Here is a 26,031-nt window from a genome sequence, read left to right as displayed (position 1 = left end):
TAGAGAACAATCCTGCATCTGCCCCTAGGTAATGGAGCAATTGATCTGCTAGGTCTTTTCTTTCTCAGATGTTATGAAACAGCCCTAAAGAGCCTATGCTTGTGATTCAGCATACCCTCAGCAGGCCCCATGTGCAAATCCTCCGGGATATCCATTGGGAATACACGTCTGAGCTTCACCTAACAAACCTCTTCTGTGCCTTAAATAGAAAACAGTGCCTGGCATAGCCCTGGAGACCACAAACTTAAGATTCTCCTGACCTACCACTGGATGGCACCCATGTTCCACCTGCGTGTGGCTGAACAAATGTGCATCTCTCTGAATTGCGTGATCTGACCCTCAGTCTCCTTTTGAGCTAAATAGACACATGCACGGTTTGCTTTGGTTTGTTTTAGGAGAATATTTGCTAATCTTAAAATCCTGATCTTGACTTAGCATCTCTTTGAGCTTTGGAGTGATATTGTAGAAGCAACCAGCAGCTGGGGACAGCTGTCTGAGCCCCGAATGCTGGGACAGGCATGATAGGGTTCCTGCATCCCCACTGTGTATTCTCTTGCACATGAATGATAATAGAGAGAGCTTGTAAGAGCTGGTTAAAACTCTTAAAGCTGTTACAGTCAACAGCTGGTTTACAGTCAGTGTATATGTATGTATGTTTGCTTTCTGGTGTGTGTGAGGACTAAAAGAGTGGGATTTGGCACTAAGGAAAAATGTACTGGAAATGTTAGGAGGGTTTGTGTTTAAAAAGAAAGGTGCCCCATGAACCAGGGCTTGAAATTCAATAGAAGTGGTTACCTGACAGTGTTTTGCTCTGTGCCTGCCCAGTTAGCCTAGTCACCCTCCCAAAGCTAAACTACACTTTGATTCAGGTTTCCTCAGCAGCAACCTTCTGCCATCACCTCCATCCCTCACAGATTTGCAGAAACATGGGACCTTTCCACACAGCCCCAAGGTGAAGCTGGAAGCAGAACCGTGCACATAAATGTATAGATGTACTTTCACTAACCCAAGCGCTGGGCAGGCCTTTTCTTGTTGTCCCTCCTCCCCTTTTATTTATTCTTCCCCTCTGAGACTTTTTATTTTGATCGCTCTTGACTTGGCCTGGATTTAAACCGGAGAGCTAGCGTGTGAAAGGCTCTGCATCCCACCGCCAAATCCCATGAGCCATCTGGACCCTGTGGACCCACCCCCAGCCACCTCCTTTTCTTACATTGGAAAAAAAAGTTAACACTTCAGCGAGACATTCTCTTCCTGCTTTGTATTCTGTACCCTTTTCTGCTTCTCTGTTGCTCCCTGCTCTGCACCCCCCATCCATGTTCTCTTACCCCTTGCCTATCCCTCGCTCATTCCCTTCTTGCTTCTTTCACTTAATGGTCTTGTTCTTTGCTTTTTCCTCCCTTTCCTAACATTCTTCCCCTGTGATCCCTACATCCCGCCACAATGACTGAGTTAGGTGCCTTACTGGGAAGAGAACTTTCAGAAATACAGTAAAATGCCCTGTTCAATAAGCAGCAGCCCCAGGCCACTAAATTAATGGGAATTTCAAACTCTGTAAATAATTTATCAGGGTAGTGAGAGATCAAGGAAATTGCTCAGACTGCATCTTGTAGTGTCTCTGATTAGAGTTTATGAGGGAAGCAGCTGCTCTCAGCCCTGCCAAAACTTTTTCAAATGGAGAATGGCTAACTTTGCTACAATAGGGCAGTTGTAATGAACAATGGCACCCCAGCTACAGCCCTTACCAGCATTGGCTATCTTGCATTGCACTGCCTGCCATAGGAATTCAGGCAGCTCCCCTTGGCCTCCCTCAAACTGCAACATCTGGAGGTCCAGTTTAGGTTTACATCCTGTTGGCCTTACTTGTGGAATTAGTGCCATTGACTTACTGGGGCCGTTCATGTAAGGTGACCAGGATTTGTTTGGTTCTGGGCCATAGCAGGGAGTATGTGGACCAGAGCCCAGGAAAGGTGAGAGTTTGGGGAAGAGTGTAAAAAATGTCCTGCAAATATTTGTTTGCATGTTCAAACAAATTCCCTTTCTCTGTGCCTTCAGTGTCCATTTTCCATGAGTCTGCTTGTGTGTGGTTCTTAGCCCAACGGTCACAAGAACCCTCCCTTTATGACTAGGCATTAGGAATTCTGCAGTTTTCTTCTGTTGTAACATGGGGTCCCAGTATGGAAAATGCCCAAACCACTGTCCTACTCAGCGAGTTCACAGATAGGAATGTTTGTGGAAACAGCAACTTTTAAGGGAATGTAGAAGAATATTCATGTAAAACTCACTCTGAATTCATCAGTGCAAGGATTCACTCTAAACCTGAATCAAAGTGTTATGCTTGTCCAGTCAAGGAAAGGAAACCGCGCCATTCGACCTATATATCCATACAAAACGAACCAACTTTCTTCGGATTTCAGATATGGAACATGCCACCCAACATACAGACTGAGACTATTCAGCAAATAAGTTCAAATAATGAAAACATCAGAGATTGGCCGAATTGGTCAAATTTCTGTACTTGTTGTGACTGTTTCACTTGGCTCTAGACAGCAGTGTTTATGGAGAAGCTCTCATGGCACTCAGCACAGTGCTCCTGAAACGGTGCATGGTGAGAAGCACCTTCTCGTCTGGTAGAGACAATGAATTGGCTTTAAGAAGAAATCCTTTTAATTACACTCATCATTTCGGAGCTACCCACAGGGACAGCCGTCTTGCTAAAATGACCTCATTTGTGACACTGGCTCAGAGGGAAAGGTGAAGGGACCAGGGTCAGACATTGTAAGCCCAACCCTATCTGACATGAATATGCAGAAGCACTGAGGTAGATTTGCAGCTACTCTAGGGTCATACCGTGCTGCTTACTGGATAGGAGAGTCCATATTCACACTTATCATTTTGCAGGTGAACATCACTTTGCTGGACATTAACGATAACTATCCCATGTGGAAGGATGATCCGTACTTCATTAACCTGGTGGAAATGACCCCCCCAGACTCCGATGTCACAACGGTATGTGCCATGACAGCCAACAGAATGCACCCTCTGAATCCAGAAGCACAAAGAAACTAGTTTTAATCTTTGTGCTGTCTGGACTGACTTTTAGCATATGTACTATTGAAGGGCTGATGCGTTTAACTGGAGACAAAGATCTGTGCATGCTTCTGCCTCACAGAGCTGCCAGGGTACCTCAGTCCTGCTATACCAGCCCTGAGCCCTGCAGCACCATTGTGTATATATATCTCTCCATCCTGACCAGCCATCTCCGGTCCCCTCCATCATGCCAGCCCTGGCACTCTCCCAGGCAGGATTTGGCACACTGTGCCAAATTCATTTTCGCCACATTCACTGTGTTTGGCACAATGCAGAGAATAGGTATTCTAAGAAGTCTGTTCCTTTAATCCAGTGGTGTTCACGTGGCCAGAAAGTGGGATACAGAAAGGAAATCCTGGTGCTTAAAGTCATGGAGTTAACAGGCCTTTGTTGAAAGGAAAACTGCACATTGATTGTAAAAATGCAATAACCACATCATCTGGTTGGATAAATCACCAATAAGGTTAAATTGTTATTAACCATAATAAATGAAACAGCCACCATCTTGCACGTCTGCTGAGAAAGTTTGTACTGCTGTTTAGCAAATGAATACAGGAACAAGGCTAGAGGCTTTCCTGGCTGATTAAAGCCAAAATCTGCTGCCTATTAAAGGATTTTCTTGTTTAATTTAACAATGGTTTAAATGTCTCCACAATGTTTTGTTTTAACAATGGTTTAAATGTCTCCACAATGTTTTGTAGCATTTTCTAATAAATATCATTATTGACCTTAAAACAGAAGTCCCCAGCCATTTCACTCATTTATCTACTAAATAGCAGTTGCTTTGTCTCAAGCTACTTGACGTCAGTGGGACTCCATGTGGGCGAGAGGGTCTGCGTGAGTAGATTCCACTGCAGAAGAGGGGACTCTATCAGCTGATTGGCTTTCTTGCTGGAAAGTGCCAGTGAAATGGCAGCTCCCATTCAGGGACCCCAGCGCGGTTTAAAATTATGAAGATCTCAGCACCATGGCAGATACTTCTCATTTTAAAAAAATGAAAATTGAAAAGTGGGTCCTTAGCTGGTGTAAATCAGTGTAACTCCACTGCCCTAGGTGGATTTGTCCATTTGCACTAGCTGAGGATATAGCCTGGAGTTATCCCATGTACCTGCTTCCTCTAGTAAATATTAATTTAGCAATCTAAAACCCTGATTTTGCCAAGACTTATACACGTGCTTAGCTTTATGTTCAGTAGGTAATCTCATTAAAGCTAATAGGACTGTTGTTACAGTGCAGAAAGTTAAGTCTTTGAAGGATCAGAGTTTAACATGTTGAGACTACACCAATCACTGCAGTTTCCTTAGAGATAGCGCAGGCTCTCTACAGCATGAGGCTGGAATCTGATCCATGTGCAATATGGGACTTGAACTTTGTGTCCTCCACTGTGCATCTGGGCCCTGATATGATTATAAAGGCATGAAAGTCCATTTGGAGAACACAGTCCTTGAACTGCAGCCATGCTTTCCACCCCACGCATGTTGCAATCTTTCCTCTGTGTGTGTGTGTGTCTTTAAAACAATGTTTTTGGCTAACTTCTGCTTTCCTAGCCTCGCCTGTGATCTCCCTCAAGGACCTCTCTGAAAGGCATTGATTTAAAGTCTTTCAAATCTCTTCAGCAAAATAAAAGAAAGGAGGAGAGAGAATTATTTTCCATCACGCTGGGAGAAAAATGATGAGCGTGAAACAGAAAATAAATGAGGGAAAAGTGAAGAGAATCCACAAAATCATCAAACAGGAAAGACTGGGGAAAAAATCCTGTAGTGAAACATTAATCTTGGAGCGGGAGGGAGAATAGATTCCATTCCAAGCCCACCTTGCAGAAATTAACTCTGCATCACCTTAGCTGGCCTATCTGCTTCCCCTTCCCCATGGGGGAGCAAGCTATGCTTTCTGAGTGCACGATTCACTTGGACACATGGCTGTGGCTCCTTCTGCATCTGTTCCTATTGGGAAGAATCTGTCGGCAGCAGGATAAGGGAAAGCAGAGGGGATTAATAATGTGTTAAATTATTATTATTTATGCTGAGCAAATATAATTTATTCCTGTGTAATTAAAATGAAGCATTGTGGCTGATAAAGGCAAACGGAGGTGGTGATTCCTATGGCATATTGCTTTGTAACCCTTTGCTCTGCCACTGGATCTCTGCACTTGTAAGTACACGCCTGAAGGAGTTAGAACAGACACTTAGATCACGTGGACAGACATTAACTGGGCAGGGGCTGGATGGGCTTCCTTCCATCTCTAAATATTCTTGTGTTCTTTGTTACTATGAAGCTTCCATCAATGGTGATCCTCAGAGACAGGGTACTGGACTTGTTGACCATTGGTCTATTTGGGTGCAGCAGGTTGTGCGGAGCTTGAGGCCTGGTAAAAGCTATGATGTTCAGAGTTGCAATTTCCACTCTGCCAATAATCCCATCCATTTTACCTACATTGTATAGTATAGTACAGTACTAAGGTACACTTCATTACTATTTGCATACATATTTTGGTGCATTACAGTGGTACTCAGGAGCCCCAGTCAGGGCCTTATTGTGCTAGGTGCACCATTGTAAAGCACCTAACATGTTTTGGGGCACAATACAAATAATAAATCTCTGCCATTGCTATTGCTGTGGTGTCTGTTGGCAATGTTATCTGCCATTTGTGTGATGATTTCTGTGTAAAATGGGGTGAGTTAAGCAGAAAGATTCAGGGTTTAGAGGTTTCAGGGCTGGGCCACTGGCTCCTAAAGATCAACTGTTGCCAGTTGGCAAATGCTCCAGCTTCTATATCCCAACACAGATGAGCTGTAAGACCAAGGCCCTGCTCCCTTGTGGCAATTAAAACTCTGATGGAACTTTTTGTAAATTAACCCTAGTGTCCATATCAAATTCTGTGGGGGTAATTTGTCTGTCTGAATTCCCCTTGCAGTTTGAGTTGGATGCTGTATTCTTCTCTGTTTACTCTCCTAAATTGTTGTATGAGGTTGCTGTTACAGCACCCACCTTCCACCCAAGAAAGAGGCTGCACTTAAGTGCTGGGCAAATAATCCTTGTCTACTTCACAGGGAAACTGTGCAGGTTGATTAGTCTCAGTAAAATGCTGTGATGGAAGGTGCCATATAAGGGTTCCATATTTCTCTTCCATTATTTTTGAGCTGTAGGGATGTCTTGTATGAAACACAATCTGTATTTCTTCAGCATGCCACTGCTCCTGCTGCTTATTCCCCACTGAAAGTCATCTTGCATTTGACATCACAATTAGTTGCTGGAAAAATAATAATTATATCACCAACATAATACTAATTCAGGTGAGGGACAAGCCACAGGAGCAGTAAAGTCCTAAGTAACAAAGTTCTTATTTTTATGTAAGTATCCCTGAGAATTAAAAGCTCCAAGGGAGAAAAATAAAACAGAAAATGTATGACACAGAAGAGAATGATGCTTAAAGAGGGTGATTTTTCAAATCATGGGGCAACACAAGCTCTTTAGTGCACTTAATTTTTTATTCCTTTTTGGTTTCCTTTAATTTCCTTTTCAGTTTTTCATCTCAGATCCAAGAGTTGGCTGCGTGGATGCGCTGCACTGAACAGGGTTCCCCGATTTAGCAGACTGACATCTGCACTTTGGTCTCTTCAGGTGGTTGCTATTGACCCTGACCTGGCTGAGAATGGCTCCCTTGTGTACAGCATCAGGCCACCGAATAAATTCTACAGTCTCAACAGCACCACGGGGAAGATCCGGACCACGGGGGTCGTGTTGGATAGAGAGAACCCAAACCCCCAAGAAGCTGAACTGATGAGGAAGATCGTGGTCTCCGTCACTGACCGTAAGCTCCAGCTCAGTTATTCTGCGCCATGCTGCTTCTCTTTGCTTACTGTATGCCTTTGCCATTTGTGTCTCCTGTTGCTCCAAATATAGGATCTGTCTATTTTTGCATTCTGTTTTTTCTCTTTGTACCGTTATCAAGCAGAGTGTAAGTTATTGGAGTGGCATGATAGAATTCCCTTAAATTATCATGTTGCATAATTGTTTTTGACATAGCAGGACTGGTAGCAACCACTGTGGCTAAGGTTACATAAGCATTTCCATTCTAACCTTCTGTTTTCACTTGCATGTACTTTTCTGAAACTTTCTCATAGCAGGCTAAAATTTTCCAAGTCTGGTCTCTGCTTAAAGGCAATTTAGGGTTTTTTGTTTTTGTTTTTGTTTTTTTATTTTGAGCAAAATAGATGAGCCATTTCTGAGGAGAAGAATGGGGAGGGAGGGGAAATACTTGCCCAATTATATAAAAAAAATGCAATTTTTGTGATTTCGTTTAATAGTGCAGACAAATTAGATGAGAGAGGTGAAATTGGCCTAAAATTAACCCTTCCTGTGGAGAAGTGCTTTTGAGTGTTATGGTGAAAACTGAGTTTGCTTTCATTGAGTTATGACCAGATTGCACTTTGTGCATGTACAGTGTGTTTCGGAAGGATTTGCTCACTCAGCGTGTAGAGTGTGCAGCTGGCGAAGGCTGTGGTGTTTGCACACGTGGTTAATTTAACTGGGTCCTACAAAGTAAAAGTTAGGGAAACTTTAAGAGCCTTTGCCCCAACCCAGGCATTCTCTGTAAGGGTTTGCGGCAGGGCTTTTACAAACCTCCTCCCACCCATAAGAAGGATATGAGAGGAGCTCCTCTTCTGCAGACTGAAGGAGGTCAGCAGGAGGGGACCTCTGCTACTGCACGCCATTCAAGGGGAGCTGCTGTCATGTGCAAGAGGGAAACCCTGCTTCTGTGTTCTATATCACGAGGGCTGCAGCCCCAGGCTGGTGTCTCTTCTGTGAGGCTTGTGAGATCCCTGGGGCACAGGGGACTGCTCTGAAGTCAAGCATGCCACAGCACATAAGGTCTGCAGGAGAGGAGGCTCCCTCCTGCAGGATTTGCAGGATACATGGGGCATGACATTCCAGTGATATCTAGCTAAATAATCATTTAGGGGAAAAGGGCTGCTGAGTGATTAAAAATAAATAAATCTTTTTCTCTGAAAAGAAGATCCTATGAGGACCGTTGTTTTTTTAGTTGCACAGCTAAGTACTCAAAAGTCAGGAAATGACAAAGTAAGGTTGTATGTAAGCCTTAATCCTGTCCCTTCCATGTTTGCATTACTACTGCACAGTGTTAATTTCACCAGCACACATTTTTCAGGTGCGCTGTATGATGGGGATCATTTAAGAACATAAAAGTGGCAAAGAGTCCTGTGGCACCTTATAGACTAACAGTGGTATTGGAGCATAAGCTTTCATGGGTGAATACCCATTTCATCGGATGCATGTGAACATAGACATTTTTTGTTCTGCAACCACATACACATATTGTCGTCATGTTGTCTGCTGTTCCCAGGGGATTATTTTAAACTGTCAACTAGCTCTGACATTAGTTTCCAGCATGGAGACCCAGTATCTGAAGTCTGGATGATCAAGATGCTAAAGGAGCTCTCAAAGATAAGGACATTGTGGAGAAACTAAATAAATTCTTTGCATCAGTCTTCACTGTTGAGGATGTGAGGGAGATTCCCAAACTTGAACCATTCTTTTTGGGTAACAGATCTGAGGAACTGTCCCAAATTGAAGTGTCATTAGAGGAGGTTTTTGAACAAATTGATAAACTAAACAGTAATAAGTCTCCAGGACCTGATGGTATTCACCCAAGAGTTCTGAAGGAACTCAAATGTGAAATTGGAGGACTACTAATTGTCATCTGTAATCTATCATTTAAATCAGCTTCTGTACCAAGTAAATGGAGGATAGCTAATGTGATGTCAATTTTTAAAAAGGGCTCCAGAGGTGACCCTGGCAACTACAGGCTAGTAAGCCTCACTTCAGTACCGGGCAAATTGGTTGAAACTATAGGTAGGAACAAAATTGTCAGACATATAGATGAACATAATTTGTTGGGGAAGAGTCAACATGGTTTTTGTAAAGGAAAATCATGCCTCACCAATCTACTAGAATTCTTTGAGGGGGTCAACAAGCATGTGGACAAAGGAGATCCAGTGGATATAGTGTATTTAGATTTTCAGAAAGCCTTTGACAAAGTCCCTCACCAAAGTCTCTTATCCCATGACTGCTTATTTTGCTTTAGAGGGAACGTTCTCACATGGATTGGTAACTGGTTAAAAGATAGGAAACAAAGGATAGGAGTAAATGGTCAGTTTTCAGAATGGGGAGAGGTAAATAGTGGTGTCCCCCAGGGATTTGTACTAGGCCCAGTCCTATTTAACATATTCATAAACGATCTGGAAAAAGGGGTAAACAGTGAGGTGGCAAAATTTGTAGATGATACAAAACTACTCAAGATAGTTAAATCCCAGGCAGACTGCGAAGAGCTACAAAAGGATCTCACAAAAATGGGTGACTGGGCAACAAAATGGCAGATGAAATTTAATGTTGATAAATGCAAAGTAATGCACATTGGAAAACATAATCCTAACTATACATATACAATGATGGGGTCTAAATTAGCTGTTACTACTCAAGAAAGAGATCTTGGAGTCATTGTGGATAGCTCTCTGAAATCATCCACTCAATGTGCAGCGGCAGTCCAAAAAAGTGAACAGAATGTTGGGAATCATTAAGAAAGGGATAAATAATAAGACAGAAAATATCATATTGCCTCTATATAAATCCATGGTACTCCCACACCTTGAATACTGCGTGCAGATCTGGTCACCCATCTCAAAAAAGATATATTGGAATTGGAAAAGGTTCAGAAAAGGGCAACAAAAATGATTAGGGGTATAGAACGGCTTCCATCTGAGGAGAGATTAATAAGACTGGGACTTTTCAGCTTGGAAAAGAGGCAGCTAAGGGGGGATATGATAGAGGTCTATAAAATCATGAGTGGTATAGAGAAAGTAAATAAGGAAGTTTTATTTACTCCTTCTCATAATACAAGAACAAGGGGCCACCTAAGGAAATTAATAGGTAGCAGGTTTAAAACAAACACAAGAAAGTATTTTTTCACACAGCGTACTGTCAACTTCTGGAGCTCCTTGCCAGAGGGTGTTGTGAAGGCCAGTACTATAATGGGGTTCAAAAGGGAGCTAGATAGATTCATGGAAGATAGGTCCATCAATGGCTATTAGCCAGGATGGGCAGGAACGGTGTCCCTAGCCTCTGTTTGCCAGAAGCTGGGATTGGGTGACAGGGCATGGATCATTTGATGATAACCTGTCTGTTCATTCCCTTTCGAGCACCTGCCATTGGCCACTGTCAGAGGACAGGATACTGGGCTTGATGGACCTTTGGTCTGACGCACTATGGCCGGTCTTATGCGTGGCCTGCCAATTCTAGTCCTAGTGGTATCTCTGCTAGATCCAGCCAGGGGAGAATCATCCTACATCACTCTCCTTCTAGAAAGAAAGGTGACCCTGTAGAACTGTCAGTGACATTTGTTCTGGAGGATTTCTGCCGTTAACCTTGCTTGTCGATTGAAGTTGTGCCTTTCCTGCAGGTGGGAGACCGCCTTTACGGGCTACTGGTAGTGCCACGGTTTTTGTGAATTTGCTGGACCTCAATGACAATGATCCCACCTTCCAGAACCTGCCTTTCGTTGCTGAGATCCCTGAAGGCCTTCCAGCAGGTTCCTCCGTCTTCCAGGTGAATCTGCTGCTTTCATCATTTCTGTTTCAACCTGTATTTTGCAGAGGTGGTGTAGCCATGTTAACCTGTATTAACCACCACCGTTTGTAAAAGTGCTATGGAAGTGCCAGTCCTATGGAACTGTTTAGTATGATTATCGTCGCTACATTTTGGTGAGAGCCTTCTGTGAAGTCAGTACCCTCCCGCAGATAAATATGGCCAGAGTCAGCATTGTATAAAATGGGGATACAGTAAATGATCGTTCATTTCTGAGCCCCAGACTCCATAAGACAGGCAATATTAGGGACCTAACCAAATGCCAGGAACCTGGCTCAGGTTAATTTACATGCGATTGTGATGGTGATAAAGGGGTTGTTTTCTCCTCACCCAACCTCTGTCTCTCACTAGCCCCTTTCTCTGTGAGAGAGGTGTGTGTACAGTTGTTTAAGCACAGGGCTAAAAATGGGGAACTCCTGAGCTCAGGTCCTGGCTCTGTCACTGACTCTTGCTGTGGCTTGGGGCAGGTCACTTGCCGTCTCTGTACCTTCATTTCTCCAGCTGCAGAAATGAAATGTCAGTACTGGCCATCTAAGAGCTGTGCAGGGGTTAAGTGATGTTTGCTAAGCACTCTCTGTAAGTACTAAGTAGCAGAACTCCCACTCCTGAAACCTCTCCCCACAGATGTGACACACCATGGGTTCTATGTACTGTAACCACTAGCAGATGTGACAGTCAAAGTACCCTTTGTGTTTAACTCAGAGACTGTGGGAAATGGACTCTCTCGCTCTCTGGGTCTAAAGTTTATGTATTTTTATTTTATTTTGACCAAGGCAACACATTCAGGGCTCTAATATGAGAAGCACAGCTACAGACTAGGGACCGAATGGCTAGGCAGCAGTTCTGCGGAAAAGGACCTAGGGGTGACAGTGGACGAGAAGCTGGATATGAGCCAGCAGTGTGCCCTTGTTGCCAAGAAGGCCAATGGCATTTTGGGATGTATAAGTAGGGGCATAGCGAGCAGATCGAGGGACGTGATCGTTCCCCTCTATTCGACATTGGTGAGGCCTCATCTGGAGTACTGTGTCCAGTTTTGGGCCCCACACTTCAAGAAGGATGTGGATAAATTGGAGAGAGTCCAGCGAAGGGCAACAAAAATGATTAGGGGTCTGGAACACATGAGTTATGAGGAGAGGCTGAGGGAGCTGGGATTGTTTAGCCTGCAGAAGAGAAGAATGAGGGGGGATTTGATAGCTGTTTTCAACTACCTGAAAGGGGGTTCCAAAGAGGATGGCTCTAGACTGTTCTCAATGGTATCAGATGACAGAACGAGGAGTAATGGTCTCAAGCTGCAGTGGGGGAGGTTTAGATTGGATATTAGGAAAAACTTTTTCACTATGAGGGTGGTGAAACACTGGAATGCGTTACCTAGGGAGGTGGTAGAATCTCCTTCCTTAGAGGTTTTTAAGGTCAGGCTTGACAAAGCCCTGGCTGGGATGATTTAACTGGGAATTGGTCCTGCTTTGAGCAGGGGGTTGGACTAGATGACCTTCTGGGGTCCCTTCCAACCCTTATATTCTATGATTCTATGATTCTATGATTCTAAGTGTGATGTCGGTTTCTTTCTCATTCTCGCTTTTCCCCTCCATCCTCACTAGGTGGTGGCCATAGACCTGGATGAGGGTCTGAATGGGCAGGTGACCTACCGCATGCAGGTGGGCATGCCCCGAATGGACTTCCTCATCAACAGCAGCAGTGGGCTCATCAACTCCACGGCAGTGCTGGACAGGGAGAGGATCTCCGAGTATTACCTCAGGGTGGTAGCAAGTGATGCGGGAGTGCCGTCCAAGAGTTCCACCAGCACCCTGACTGTCAGAGGTGACTGCAGGGCTGGGCATCCCAAGGCCGTTACACTCACGCCAACACTTGGCGTTCTTTCCTAGACCTGACTGGCAGGACAGGACTTGTTTTCATACCCCTAGTCCCAGAATCCCCACTGCCATGCATCGGGAGGGGGCTATCCTCGTACTGCTGTCCCTACACTGTTTAGGAGTATGTCTTCCTCATAAGTAAGATCAGCTGGGGTGCTCATGCTAGCAGTGCCCAGACATGAGCACTGAGAAAATGAAGGCATGGCACTGTCAGTGGAGGTGGGGAGAACTTAGATTTGTGGATTTGTTTCCTCCATTGCTCTGACTGCCCTGGCATTTCTGTTCCTTTCAGGGTGTGTTGCAAGGACAGTCTGTTTACCTGGATCTTTGCCTGAAGGGGACTGAGTTTCTGTGTTGCTTGGGGGTTGGGTTCTCAGAGCTGACCTTTTGTTCTCAGAGCTGACCTAGTGTTTTAATTCATGTAAGTTTACTTAATAGCCATACATAAGCCTAAGAATAGCCATATTGGATCAGACCAATAGTCCATCTAGCCCCATATCCTGTCTCTGACAGTGGCCAGTGCCAGGTGCTTCAGCAGGAATGAGCAGAACAGGGCAATTATCAACTGATCCATCCTCTGTCATTCAGTCCCAGCTTCTGGCAGTTGGAGGTTTAGACATACCCTGAGCATGAGATTGCAACCCTGATCGTCCTGACAAATTGCCATTGCTGGACATATCCTCCATGAACTTATCTAATTCTTTTTTTAACCCAGTTATGTTTTTGGCCTGCACAACATCCTATGGCAATGAGTTCCACAGGTGGACTGTGCATTATGTGAAGAACTACTTCCTTTTGTGTGTGTTTTAAACCTTCTGCCTATTAATTTCATTGGGTGACCCCTAGCTCTTATGTTATATGAGGGAGGAAAATAACACTTCCCAATTCACTTTCTTCACACCATTTATGATTTTATAGACATCTATCATATCCCCCCTTAGTCCTCTCTTCTCTGAAATGAACTGTCCCAACCTTTTTAATCTCTTCTCACATGGAAGTTGTTCCTACTCCTAATCATTTTCATTGCCCATCTTTGTACCTTTGTCAGTTCTAATATTTTTTGAGAACTGCGTGCAGTATTTAAGGTGTGGTTGTACCATGGATTTGTATAGTGGCATTATGATGTTTATTATCTATCCCTTTCCTACTAGTTCCTAACATTCTGTTAGCTTTTTTGACTGCTGCACATTGAGTGGATGTTCGCAGGGAGCATCCACAGTGACACCAAGATCTCTTTCTTGAGTGGTAACAGCTAATTTAGATCCCATTATTTTGTATTGTGACAAAGTTCCTGCTCTACCTTGATAGGTCTTGCGCTTATTGGAGGATTTGCTCGCCTTGGAGCTTCACGGCAGCCCTCAGCTTGGCCGTTTTTCTGAACCCACAGTCCAGGTCTACGACTCCTGTGTCTGACCAGGAGTTGAGAGGATCTGGGGGGAACCTGGGCCCGCCCTCTACTCTGGGTTCCAGCCCAGGGCCCTGTGGAATGCAGCTGTCTAGAGTGCCTCCTGGAACAGCTGTGTGACAGCTACAACTCCCTGGGCTACTTCCCCATGGCCTCCTCCCAACACCTTTTTTATCCTCACCATAGGACCTTCCTCCTGGTGTCTGATAATGGTTGTACGCCTCAGACCTCCAACAGTCTGCGTTCTCACTCTCAGCTCCTAGTGCCTCTTGCTCCCAGCTCCTCACACGCACACCACAAACTGAAGTGAGCTCCTTTTTAAAACCCAGGTGCTCTGATTAGCCTTCCTTAATTGATTCTAGCAGCTTCTTGATTGGCTGCAGGTGTTCTAATCAGCCTGTCTTAATTGTCTCCAGAAGGTTCCTGATTGTTCTGGAACCTTCCCTGTTACCTTACCCAGGGAAAAGGGACCTACTTAGCCTGGGGCTAATATCTGCCTTCTATTACTCTCCTATAGCCATCTGGCCCGACCCTGTCACAGTATGTATAATTAGGGTTATGTTTTCCAATGTGCACTATTTTCCACTTACCACCATTGAATTTCATCTTCCATTTTGTCACCAAGTGACCCAGTTTTGTGAGATCCCTTTCTAGCTCTTCACAATCTGCTCTGGACTTAACTATCTTGAGTTATTTTGTATCATCTACAAATTCTGCCACCTCACTGTTCCACCGCTTTTTTCGGATCATTTATGAATATGTTGAACAGCACTGATCCCAGTACAGGTCCTTGGGAACCCTGCTCTTTACTTCTCTTCACTGTGAAAATTGTCCATTTATTCATATCCTTTATTTCCTACCTTTTAACCAGTTACTGATCCATGAGAGGACCTTCCCTCTTACACCATGACTGCTTGGTTTCCTTAGGGTATGTCTACACTATGAAATTAGGTCGAATTTATAGAAGTCGGTTTTTTAGAAATCTGTTTTATATATTCGAGTGTGTGTGTCCCCACAGAAAATGCTCTAAGTGCATTAAGTGCATTAACTTGGCAGAGTGCTTCCACAGTACCGAGGCTAGAGTCGACTTCCGGAGTGTTGCACTCTGAGTAGCTATCCCACAGTTCCCGCAGTCTCTGCTGCCCATTGGAATTCTGGGTTGAGATCCCAATGCCTGATGGGGCTAAAACATTGTCGCGGGTGGTTCTGGGTACATATCGTCAGGCCCCCGTTCTCTCCCTCCCTCCGTGAAAGCAAGGGCAGACAATCGTTTCGCGCCTTTTTTCCTGAGTTACCTGTGCAGACGCCATACCACGGCAAGCATGGAGCCCGCTCAGCTCACTGTCACCGTATGTCTCCTGGGTGCTGGCAGAAGCGGTACTGCATTGCTACACAGTCGCAGCAACCCATTGCCTTGTGGCAGCAGACGGTGCGATAGGACTGGTAGCCGTCATCGTCATGTCCGAGGTGTCCTGGTCGCCTCTGTGAAGTCAATCAGGAGTGCCTGGGCAGACATGGGCGCAGGGACTAAATTTGGAGTGACTTCATCAGGTCATTCTCTTTAGTCCTGCAGTCAGTCCTATTGAACCATCTTATGGTGAGCAGGCAGGCGATACGGATTGCTAGCAGTCCTATTGCATCATCTTCTGCCGGGCAGACAAGAGATGAGGATGGCTAGCCGTCCTATTGTACCAACTTCTGCCGAGCAGCCATGAGATGTGGATGGCATGCAGTCCTTCTGCACCGTCTGCTGCCAGCCAAAGATGTAAAAGATAGATGGAGTGTATCAAAACAAGAAATAGACCAGATTTGTTTTGTACTCATTTGCAAACCCCCCAGCCCCCCGTCTAGGGGACTCATTCCTCTAGGTCACACTGCAGTCACTCACAGAGAAGGTACAGCGAGGTAAATCTAGCCATGTATCAATCAGAGGCCAGACTAACCTCCTTGTTCCAATAAGAACAATAACTTAGGTGCACCACCATTTCTTATTGGAACCCACCCTGAAGTCCTGCCTGAAATACTCCTTGATGTAAAGCTACCCCCTTTGTTGATTTTAACTCCCTGTAAGCCAACCCTGTAAGCCGTGTTGTCAGTCACCCCTCCCTGCGTCAGAGCAACGGCAAACAATCGTGCATCTGAGTTGAGAGTGCTGTCCAGAGCAGTCACAATGGAGCACTCTGGGATAGCTCCCGGAGGCCAATACCGTCGAATTGTGTCCACAGTACCCCAAATTCGACCCGGCAAAGCCGATTTAAGCGCTAATCCACTTGTGAGGGGTGGAGTAAGGAAATCGATTTTAAGAGCCCTTTAAGTCGAAATAAAGGGCTTCATCGTGTGGATGGGTGCAGGTTTACATCGATTTAACGCTGCTAAATTCGACCTAAAGTCCTAGTGTAGACCAGGGCTTAGAAGCCTTTGGTGCAAGACCCTGTTAAAGGCTTTCTAAAAGTCCAAGTACGCTATATCCACTGGATAACTCTTGTCCACATATTTGTGGTCTCCTTCAAAGAATTCTAATAGATTCGTGGGGCATGATTTCCCTTTACAAAAGCAGTGTTGACTCTTCCCCAGCATATTGTGTTTGTCTCTATGTCTGATAATTCTGATCTTTACTATAGTTTCAACCAAATTTTGTCTGGTTGACAAAAGTTAGGCTTAACAGGCTGAAATTGCCAAGATCACCTATGGAGCCTTTTTTAAAAACAAGTGTTACATTAGCTACCCTCCAGACATCTGGCACAGAGGCTGATTTAAGTGATAGGTTACATACAACACTTAGTAGTTCTGCAGTTTCATATCTGAGGTCCTTGAAAACTGTTGGGTGAATACCATCTGGTCCTAGTGACTTATTACTGTTTAATGTATCAGTTTGTTCCAAAACCACCTCTGTTGCCACCTCAGTATGGAACAGTTCCTCAGATTTGTCACCTAAAAAGAATGGCTTGCCTGTGGGAATCTCCCCCATATCCTCTGCAGGGAAAACCGATGCAAAGAATTAGTTTAGCTTCTCTTCAATTACCTTGTCTTCTTTGAGTGCTCGCTTGGCGCCTCGAGCATCCAGTGGCCCCACTGACGGTTCAGCAGCCTTTCTGCTGCGGATGTACCTTAAAAACAAAATTGCTGTTAGTTGTTGTGTCCTTAGATAGTTGCTTTTCAAATTCTTTCTTGGCCTGCCTCGTTATACTTCTGACTTGCCAGAGTTTATGCTCCTTTCTATTTTCCTTATTAGTATTTGACTTCCAATTTTTAAAGGATGCCCTTTTACCTCTAACTGCCTGGTTCACTCTGCTGTTTCGCCATGGTGGCATTTTTAGTTTTTTTAGTTTTTTGGTCCTCTTACAGTTTGATGTATTTTTGCTTGTTTATTTTAATCTGGTGCATAGGTTTAGTGTGAACCTCTATTATGGTGTTTTTAAATAGTCTCCATGTAATCTGCAAACATTTCACCCTTGTGACTCTTCCTTCTCATTTCCATTTAACTAGCCTCCTCATTTTTGTGTGGCTTCCCTTTTTGAAGTTAAATTCTATGGTGGTGAGTCTGTTTGGCATTTTTCTCCCTACATGGATGTTACATTTAATTACGTTGTGGTGCTTAGAGCCTACGATAAACATGATTAAGAAATAACCCCACAGTTCCTTAAGTCCAGTGTGTGGCAGGATCTTTGTCTGCACCTAAGGCCCCAGCATCCTCTCTGCCATGCATCAGGATCTGGCTAGGCCATCTACCTCTAGGCCCCAGATTCTCTTCCCTCCTGCCCTGGGAAGCAATGGGGACTGTCTCTGTATGTCTGTCCCTCAGAATATCTCCTGTCCTGTGCTGATTGAGAAACTACTTGTACTATAAACTCTTGTATGCCTTTCAGGGCAGGAATGGTATTTTCATTCTGTGTTTGTACAGCACCTAACACAATGGGGCCCTGATCCTGAGTGGCACCTCTAGGCAACCCCTCAATACAAATAATAAATAACAATAAAGGAATTGTAAAAATGGAAAGTTCAGAACAATCACCAGTGAAGGGATGAGTTTAAGAGGTTGGTAGTTGGCAGTGGCCTTTTAAGAACAGCAGATTTAACTGGGTGCATAGGCAAGGGGCATACTTGACCCTCCGCTGTCTGTTACAGTTCTGGATGTGAATGACGAGAACCCCACCTTCTTCCCAGCTGTCTACAATGTCTCCCTACCTGAGAACATACGCCGGGACTTCAAAGTGGTCCGTCTGAACTGCACTGATGCTGATGTGGGTCTGAATGCTGAGCTCAGTTACTTCATCACTGGTACCAAATATTTCTACGCTTTCTTATCTCTGATATATCTTGGCTGTGCCATTAATCTTTGTGCAGTGGAGAACACCAATCCATCCTTAGACCTGTTCCAGAGTCATGATGCAAAGCACTGTGGGTAAAACATATGCAAATCAGATAGCCAAAAGGGCTTTTCATCCTGCTGTTGCTTTGCAAGGCTGATTTGCTTACATTTTCCTATGATGTTTTGCAAATGACTGAAAAACTGTTTGAGGCTGAGAATTATCTATGCTTCATCAACCTGAAAGCGTAATCAGCTGTGTGTGTCTGCACAACATGAGCATGAGGGCTTGAAGCAGGAATTGTTGGTCTCCTTTGCAAGGTCAGGTGAAGCATTGCCAAGGGAGCTGTATTCAGGCAGGCATGGAAGATGACATCTCTTACTCCACCTTTTCACGTTCTCTGTATGTATATATATTTCTTCTTACTATATGTTCCATTCTATGCATCCGATGAAGTGAGCTGTAGCCCATGAAAGCTTATCCTCTAATAAATTTGTTAGTCTCTAAGGTGCCACAAGTCCTCCTGTTCTTTTTGACATGAAAATGTGCCGCCTCCTATCTCGTAGGGCACGGTTGATATAGCTGTTAGATTCAGGTCCCTTTCCACTCCCATTTTTCTGGAATACTCCGGTCATAACTCCAACTATACCTAGCACTGAGTAGACCCAACCCTCTGGAGGGGAGGCACAAGCTGCAGCTGGTCACAACTTCCAGTGACACCCAGGGATGGGGAAATAGACATTTGAAACTCCTTATTAAGATGGCTCCACCCCCATGGAGTAGTGGGAATGCTGGCAATGGCATGGGGACAGAGGAGCTAGAGGGAATGTGAATGTGCTGATGTGTTCTGTATGGGAGAGGTGGAGAAGGATGTTTTGGTTTGCAGAGGTGGCACGTGTCTATTTGATGGCGATGTTTTTGTGGTGTTTGTAGGTGTTATTGGAGATGGTGCTCTCTGAGGAGTTTGCTGTGTGGTTTTGATATACAAGACAGTAAGTTTGTTGTTCATGCTTCTGAAAAGCTTTGGAGTGATGTTCCATGCATAAGCTCTGCTCTCTCCAGAGGTTCCAAACGTTGTGCATTATCGCCCTCTTCTGTACAAAAGTGAGGATGATGCCCCAAATTTGTATTTGCTTTAGCTGTTAAGAAGTCCCATCCTTTAGCTGGGATAGAAGTGCTGTACCTGCATGACTTCTCTGCATTCTTCTTATACATTCTGATTCTCACTCATATGTTTTTGGTTTAAATCAGAACCAGAACTCTTTCCAGGTCTCCCCCTGCCACATCTTGCCTCTCAGCATCATGAAAGCAAGAGGATTGGCTGAGTGTAGCTGTGAGATATGCGACTAAGTCATAAGGCACAATTCATTTAAAGTGCATTTATGGTTGGAAGCATGTCTGTAAAAATAGCACTTTCTTATATAAAATACCATATCCCTCCCCCTCTGAGGTTGTATCCACTCCCATTACTGAAACAAACATGCTTTTGTTTCTGTTAATACTGCAGAGCCAACAGTGTGATGGGAGAGCAAACTGGATTCATCACCAAAATAGTCAGTTGAGTTCTAGTTGCAGAATCTCTAATATTGAAAGTGAAGAAAAAGGCCAAAAATAAACTCCACGACTTGGTCTTCACATCCCAAGCTGAGTTTTCTGCACCTGCAGTTAAAAAAAAATCCCTTCCAGTACTTTGACTTGCAAAGTGAGCACATGTGACTTGGACATGAAGAGGGAAACACAGAGAAACCAGTAACATCACATTATGATCACTCTTCTTACTATAGCTGCACTGTGTTTTGTCCCACAGTCCCTATAGTCCAGCGAGAAAAAAAAAATACATATGTATTTCCCCATGGACACTATGAAAATTGTATGAAATAACCCACTTTTCTTCAGAGGCAGAAAGTGTCCATTTGGGCTTTCTTTACTTAGCACAGCATTTCCCAAAACCTGTGTTGGGGCTGTAACCTGTCTAATAAAGGCCCTGGGCCAGTAGTTGGAGGGATGGGGAAAAGGGAGCCATTTACTTCAGCAGTCATTGACCTGTTCATTCTTTACCATATAAAACATTCCCATCCTCTTTGAAAGAGTGCAGATATGGAGTTGTTCTGGTGTATCTGACTGAGTTGCAGATCAGGACATGCTATGTTGGTTTGCACTGATTAACTCATAGCATTGTGACATTTGGTTTGTTACTTGGGTAGCAATGTGTTGCGCTGAGTAGTGTGAGGGATTGAGCTAATTGCATTACATTGGGCAGCTGTGAGGGTCGTGGGAAACGTGCTATGTTTCTTTCAGTTGACATAATTTGGTTGCGTTACCTTATCCAGTATCCTGGAGATTGCTTTCTTCATGTGATCTGTCAGAGTAGGTACAAGACAATGTTGTGCAATAATGATTTTAAAAACATGTCTTCCCAACAGCTCTCAAGAGCCAAACAGCGTAATAATTGTGTTGTCATCCATTAAATGGAGCCATAACTAGAAAGCCCTCCTTGGTTTTACTGTGGTGTTTTCCCAATAGAATATATTGGTTAGGTTTCCAGTCACTGTTTAATTTGTGTCTGTTTTCTCACTCTGTCTCTGAAACATTTTCATTTGCTTTTCTGCAGGTGGAAATCAGGATGGTAAGTTCAGTGTTGGCTTCAGAGATGGTGTGGTCAGAACAGTAGTGAATCTCGACAGAGAAACTATGGCATCATATACCCTAGTCCTGGAGGCTATAGGTAAGGATTTCCCTCAGTTTTTGTTATTCAAGCAATCAATTTAGGTTATATACAAGCCTTCCTTGGGGTGCATTGGAGAGAGAGAGAGAACTGTCTGTAAGCACCATGTAAGTCAATGTCAGTAGATGTGTTTTAATAATAATGATTCCTGTCCCACTTCTGTTAATATATCTCAGCCCCAGTGTGGAGGGACCTGCCTTTACTGGGTGGCAGGGGGATTCTTTATTTGTGTTCATTCAGTCCAGGGCTTTCCCTGCACTGGTCTACTGTGATCGGGGCGGGAAAGCCCTCCTTCTAGTAAGGAAGCAGTTCAGTCTCTTGTTACTGTATATCCTGCCGTAATGAAAATATTCACTATGGAATTATGGTGAAACAAGATCAGTCTGAAAGTGCCATGCCAAAACCTGATTCACTTACTGCCAGATTAACACTGTGGAGCCAGCTGTCATGATCAAAGGAACTCAGTGCCAACTATTTTCTGGCCATTATCACCAAGGGCTTACAGTGCTGTGTTAGGTTATAGGAGCCTTGGCCTTTGGAAGGGGAGATAAATGGCAAGGTAGGAATTTTCTATAGACCAGAAAACTGTTGGAATGCATGTGAAAACCAGATGATATAGGGGGTGGAACAATATTGGGAGACCAGCAGTTCCCAGTGTTTGCAGCTGTGGATAATATTATCTCCCTCTTATGGATTTTGGCCCTCTTTTAGCTATAGAAGCAGAGGGAACTCCTCTGTCTCCTTCCATCTCCAAAGAACCCCATGCAGGGTTACGTTGGCATTTGGTAATACAAGTCAGCTGGATATTTGGTGACCATTTCTGAAATAACAAAGGATAAGCGCTGATCCTCAGGCAGTTATCAGAGTGTCTGTCTTTCTAAGTTGCCAGGTCTCCTGGCCCCTAGTTTGCTGTATTTAAAACTGATAAGTGTTAAGGTATGTTTTTAAAAATATGTTAAATTCTTATTTCTCATTGCTCATGGTAACACCTTGGAGTCTTGAAACCAAACTGCATTTTCATGCCGTCATTTTGTTTCCTGCATTGTCATGCATATTGATTTATGCTGCTGCATCAGAGCTGGGCTCTGATGCTGTTTTCCTATTTTTCTTTTGGTTAATTGAAAAAGAACATTTGCCTTAAAAGGAAAAATAATTGCATGGATTTTGAAATTGCACAGAAGATGAAGAAGAAAAGAGAGTTTGGGGGCAGAGAGAGAGAAAATGTGGGCCTCTTTCTTTTCACAGTTTCAGTTTAATGGATGATTAATTGGCCATTCCGTGTAGAAAGTAGGTGTGCATGCATTTTTTATGATGCCATAGTCTGTTTCCCTGTGGAAGGTGTGGCAGAACTGGAGCTCCCTCATTTGTGGCCCACCTCTTGGCGTAAGAAGAGGAAAGGCCTTTTCATCTTGTAGAAATGTAATCCTCAACGAATAGTGAACACCCAACAAGAGAAGTATGTGCTTCCTGTCTGTGAGAAGGAAAGAGGTGAGATGGACCACCTTGTGTTTTCTATTCTTCACAGACAATGGCCCCACAGGGAACAGGCGGACTGGGACAGCCACTGTGCACATCACTGTACTAGATGTCAATGACAATCGGCCTATCTTCCTTCAGAGCAGTTACGAGGCCAGTGTACCTGAGAACATCCCAGACTCCAGCAGCATAGTGCAGGCATGTATCCCTCCTGTCCCTCAGGCTCCAAAGGAAGAGTGTTACTGTGTGAAAGAGAATCTCACCTCCCTTCCCTCTTGCCACGTTCTGACTGTTAGCTGGAAAGACAAAGATGTACAGAACTTAACAGGTCTTTCCACCTCTGGCTATGATCCATCTCCCTGCTAATCTAGGATTATTCCATACTGCACACTCACTAGCCAGACCTTCCTCTCCTTTGATGGACTAAAAACACCAGAGAGAGGCTGGGCGAAAGTAAGCTGGGCAAGTGAAGTCATTCATTTTTCGGATGCTGAGCAAGGCAGGGAATGGGAGGGTACCCTGGAAGAGAAAAAACAGGAAACTGCTTTACCCCACTTCTTGAGGGGGAAAAAAAACTCTGCTTGTGAAAGCCTCTTCTTTTCTCTTTCTTTGGCCTTTCTTCTCTTTCCCGCCCAGCTGGTATATGTGGCTATGGACATAGCAGCAGTAGAGCTGCACTCTGAAAGTTTCCATTCTGCTTGGGTAAAGTAACATTTTCCATGGTGAGATAGGAAAGGAGACAGGCCTCAATAGCAGGCAACTAGTGCCACAGTACAGAGCCGCTTTCATTGCAACACTGGCTGAGGCTGCAGTGTCTTTTCTCTCCTCCCAGTGAGCTAACAGGCTGAGAGGATATAAAATTTTCAAAGAGAGAGAGAGAGAGAAGGGTTTGGAGTCTCATTTTTATTTTTGTTTCCCCTTTGGAACTAGCCATCAGTAGAGCTGAATGGCTGAATGAGCTGGGGAATGAATGCATGTATTCACTCAGCCTTTGAGGGTTTCCAACCTCACTTCAAAACCAAATGTTTTCTGGAGCGGGCACCAAGGAGTCTTTGCAGTATGCACTGTGAGGCCTTCTTATGCCTTTAATGCATCTCTTAGTGCTGGAAAAGGGGCAGTGAGGTGACAGGGCTTTGTCCCTGTCACGTGGAGGAGAAGGAGATGGCAAATTGATTCACTGGGGAAAAAAATAGTGGAGCCTTTCACCTGTTGGTCACTAGTTGAATCCCACCCAGGTTGGTAGTAACTGAAAGTCACTATCATCTAATGGCCCTTATTAAAGGTGCCATCTGTGAAAGGAGTTCCGTCTGAGTAGTTCCTAGTGGACATGTAACCCTACAGAAAAAAAATCACCACAAATGGTGCTCTTGTTTGTCTGAATTTTAGCTTTTTATGTCTGGGTTATGCTGAATGGCTTTGCTGTGCCTTAGCTATGCTGCAGTATTATTTCTGATGTGTGGGTAGTTTTTAAATTATGCCAGTGTGCTCAGAGCATAACAGTTGGTTCCCTTTTTATTCTGTGCATATTCATCTAAATACATAGGTAGAGAATCCGAGGGTTGAATAGGCCTGGAGACTAAGTTGCTCTTTTACCCGAGAGCTGATCCCTCTAGATCAGTGCCAAGTCATGTTACCAGGGCAGCGTGGAAGAAGTACTGGGCTCTGTTGCTGCCCATGTTGTGCCTGATCTCTGAATTCATATGGGACCCTGCTCTCCAGGCTGTCAATTCAGCTCCACATCCAGAAGCAAACTATTTTAAAAGATATAATCAGTAAAAAATGGATGACTCCAGCCTTTACCCCCCGTGGACAAAAGGGAAGAGATTGCAAAGCATGTCTGATTGCCTTGAGGGAATAATGAAGACACCCTTAGTTATGGGGCTGGTAACCAGTCTGTACTTGGACACCTGTAACACCCAGGTTCTTATGGGTAAGGGTGGAAACGTCCCCCTCTCAAGTGTGTATTCACATACACCTGCAGACTCCTCTTCGACCTCCCATTTCCAGGCAAAGGCCAAGAATTATGATGCTGCACTCAAGCCCCATGAAGCTCTCTCGTAATGCATTTTCTTTCCACCTGTCCTGATCTTAGGGTTGGCTAGGAGGCAAACCAGCCCCGGTGAAGTTAGAGCAGCCTCTAACTTCCAGGTACTGGGGACTGTTCTGCTGGCCCAGGATTGCTGAAGTACATTGTACTCCATCTCTGCCCTGCTGCACTGGCCACACCCTCTGCACCAGGAAGTGAGGAGCAAGTGGTATAAAGCTCCCTGTGCAAGTTTTTCAGCGCTGAGCATTCTCCCATACAAGGGGAATCCTCAGTTTCCCACATAGACCTGACTACAGGCTTCTTTTGTGCCACTCTGGAAGCACAAAGGAATCTTGGTGGGTGCCAAGGACTTTCCCCATCTTTGTAACCAGCCCTCTCCCTTCTGGAGGAGCAGCCACAGCATTAACTTTCTGCTTCGGGGTAATGTAGTGATGCTGTTCAGACCCCCTACGGGAATTCATGTAGTCTGCACAATCCCATAACTTAACCCTATTTTCATTCATTTGATGGATTTGATCTGGATGAGCATAGACTGGCCATACTTTACCTTCAAAATGTGTTTTACTTTGTTTTTCCTTATCAAACTTGCCAGGCCCCTGTCTCATCACGTGGATTAGCCCCTTTTGATGAGTTTGAAACAAAAATATGTTTGCAAATCAAAAGATGTTTTTAAACAGAAGGAACATACATGTTTGACAATTGCCCTGTGTTTATGCAGAAACTGTTCTGATTGCCTGTCTTTTGATAATAACATATTGTGGAGCAACGCAATAATAACTAGGAAACAAAACTGAACCTGGTAGTCACGGCTTTCCTACAGAAGACAGTACAATGTTTTCTAAAATACTCCCTGAAATGAAATGCACATGAAAGTCTGGAAAGGAAAGAAGGTGGTAATCCCAGAGAATTTGCCTGTAAAACAGGCTTTAATGACCTTCCAGGAAAGCTTGTTTTCCCTCAAACAAAACCAAAGGGAAATGAAATACATTAAACTGGGTTTAAATGATGTCAGAGTGATGATATAAACAAACCCAGGAAACAAATAATTTTGTGGGTTTCGTTTAAAATAAATGTTCACAGCTGAGTAAGTTAAAGAAGATGCATTCTCCTTTCTCTTAATGTTTCCCCGTGTTTTAAATTGTGTGTCATGAACCCTTCGGGCTAAATGAGAACCTAGCAGTTCTCATTGTTCTCAAGATGCTCGGTGGAAAGAGCGCGTCTCCATTGCTAGGCACTGAGCACTTTTGAAAATATGGCCACTTCATTTAAGTAGCTAAATGGGAGCTGCCGGGTGTGGAGCTTTTTGGAAAACCTGTCCCTAAGATAGAAACGTGCTATGTTTATTTATACTGCCCTTTTTAGAGAACTTCTTTGGGAAAGGGAAGGTAGATTACCGTGCTAGTCATATGTCCTTTACAGCAGAAATGAGGGGCTCATCCTTGCACAGCCAA

The 26,031-nt window shown here is 44.2% G+C and overlaps 1 protein-coding gene across 6 annotated transcripts in view; it reads left to right on the top strand.

Moving 5' to 3' along the window:
- The window catches only part of CDH23 (cadherin related 23), a 520,165-nt gene that overhangs the window by 352,700 nt on the left and 141,434 nt on the right, over nucleotides 1-26,031 (top strand). For all 6 annotated transcript variants that reach the window (XM_048859456.2, XM_075130881.1, XM_048859457.2 and 3 more), the window contains 7 exons: nucleotides 2,899-3,006; nucleotides 6,709-6,898; nucleotides 10,565-10,710; nucleotides 12,348-12,567; nucleotides 18,151-18,303; nucleotides 20,944-21,057; nucleotides 22,583-22,731. In XM_048859456.2, coding sequence (XP_048715413.2) covers nucleotides 2,899-3,006; nucleotides 6,709-6,898; nucleotides 10,565-10,710; nucleotides 12,348-12,567; nucleotides 18,151-18,303; nucleotides 20,944-21,057; nucleotides 22,583-22,731 — 1,080 coding nt within the window. The remainder of the gene's footprint in view (nucleotides 1-2,898; nucleotides 3,007-6,708; nucleotides 6,899-10,564; nucleotides 10,711-12,347; nucleotides 12,568-18,150; nucleotides 18,304-20,943; nucleotides 21,058-22,582; nucleotides 22,732-26,031) is intronic.

The sequence above is a fragment of the Caretta caretta genome, chromosome 7 (assembly GCF_965140235.1).
Source record: "Caretta caretta isolate rCarCar2 chromosome 7, rCarCar1.hap1, whole genome shotgun sequence".
NCBI lineage: Eukaryota > Metazoa > Chordata > Testudines > Cheloniidae > Caretta > Caretta caretta.
This window is presented reverse-complemented; position numbering and strand designations above follow the sequence as displayed.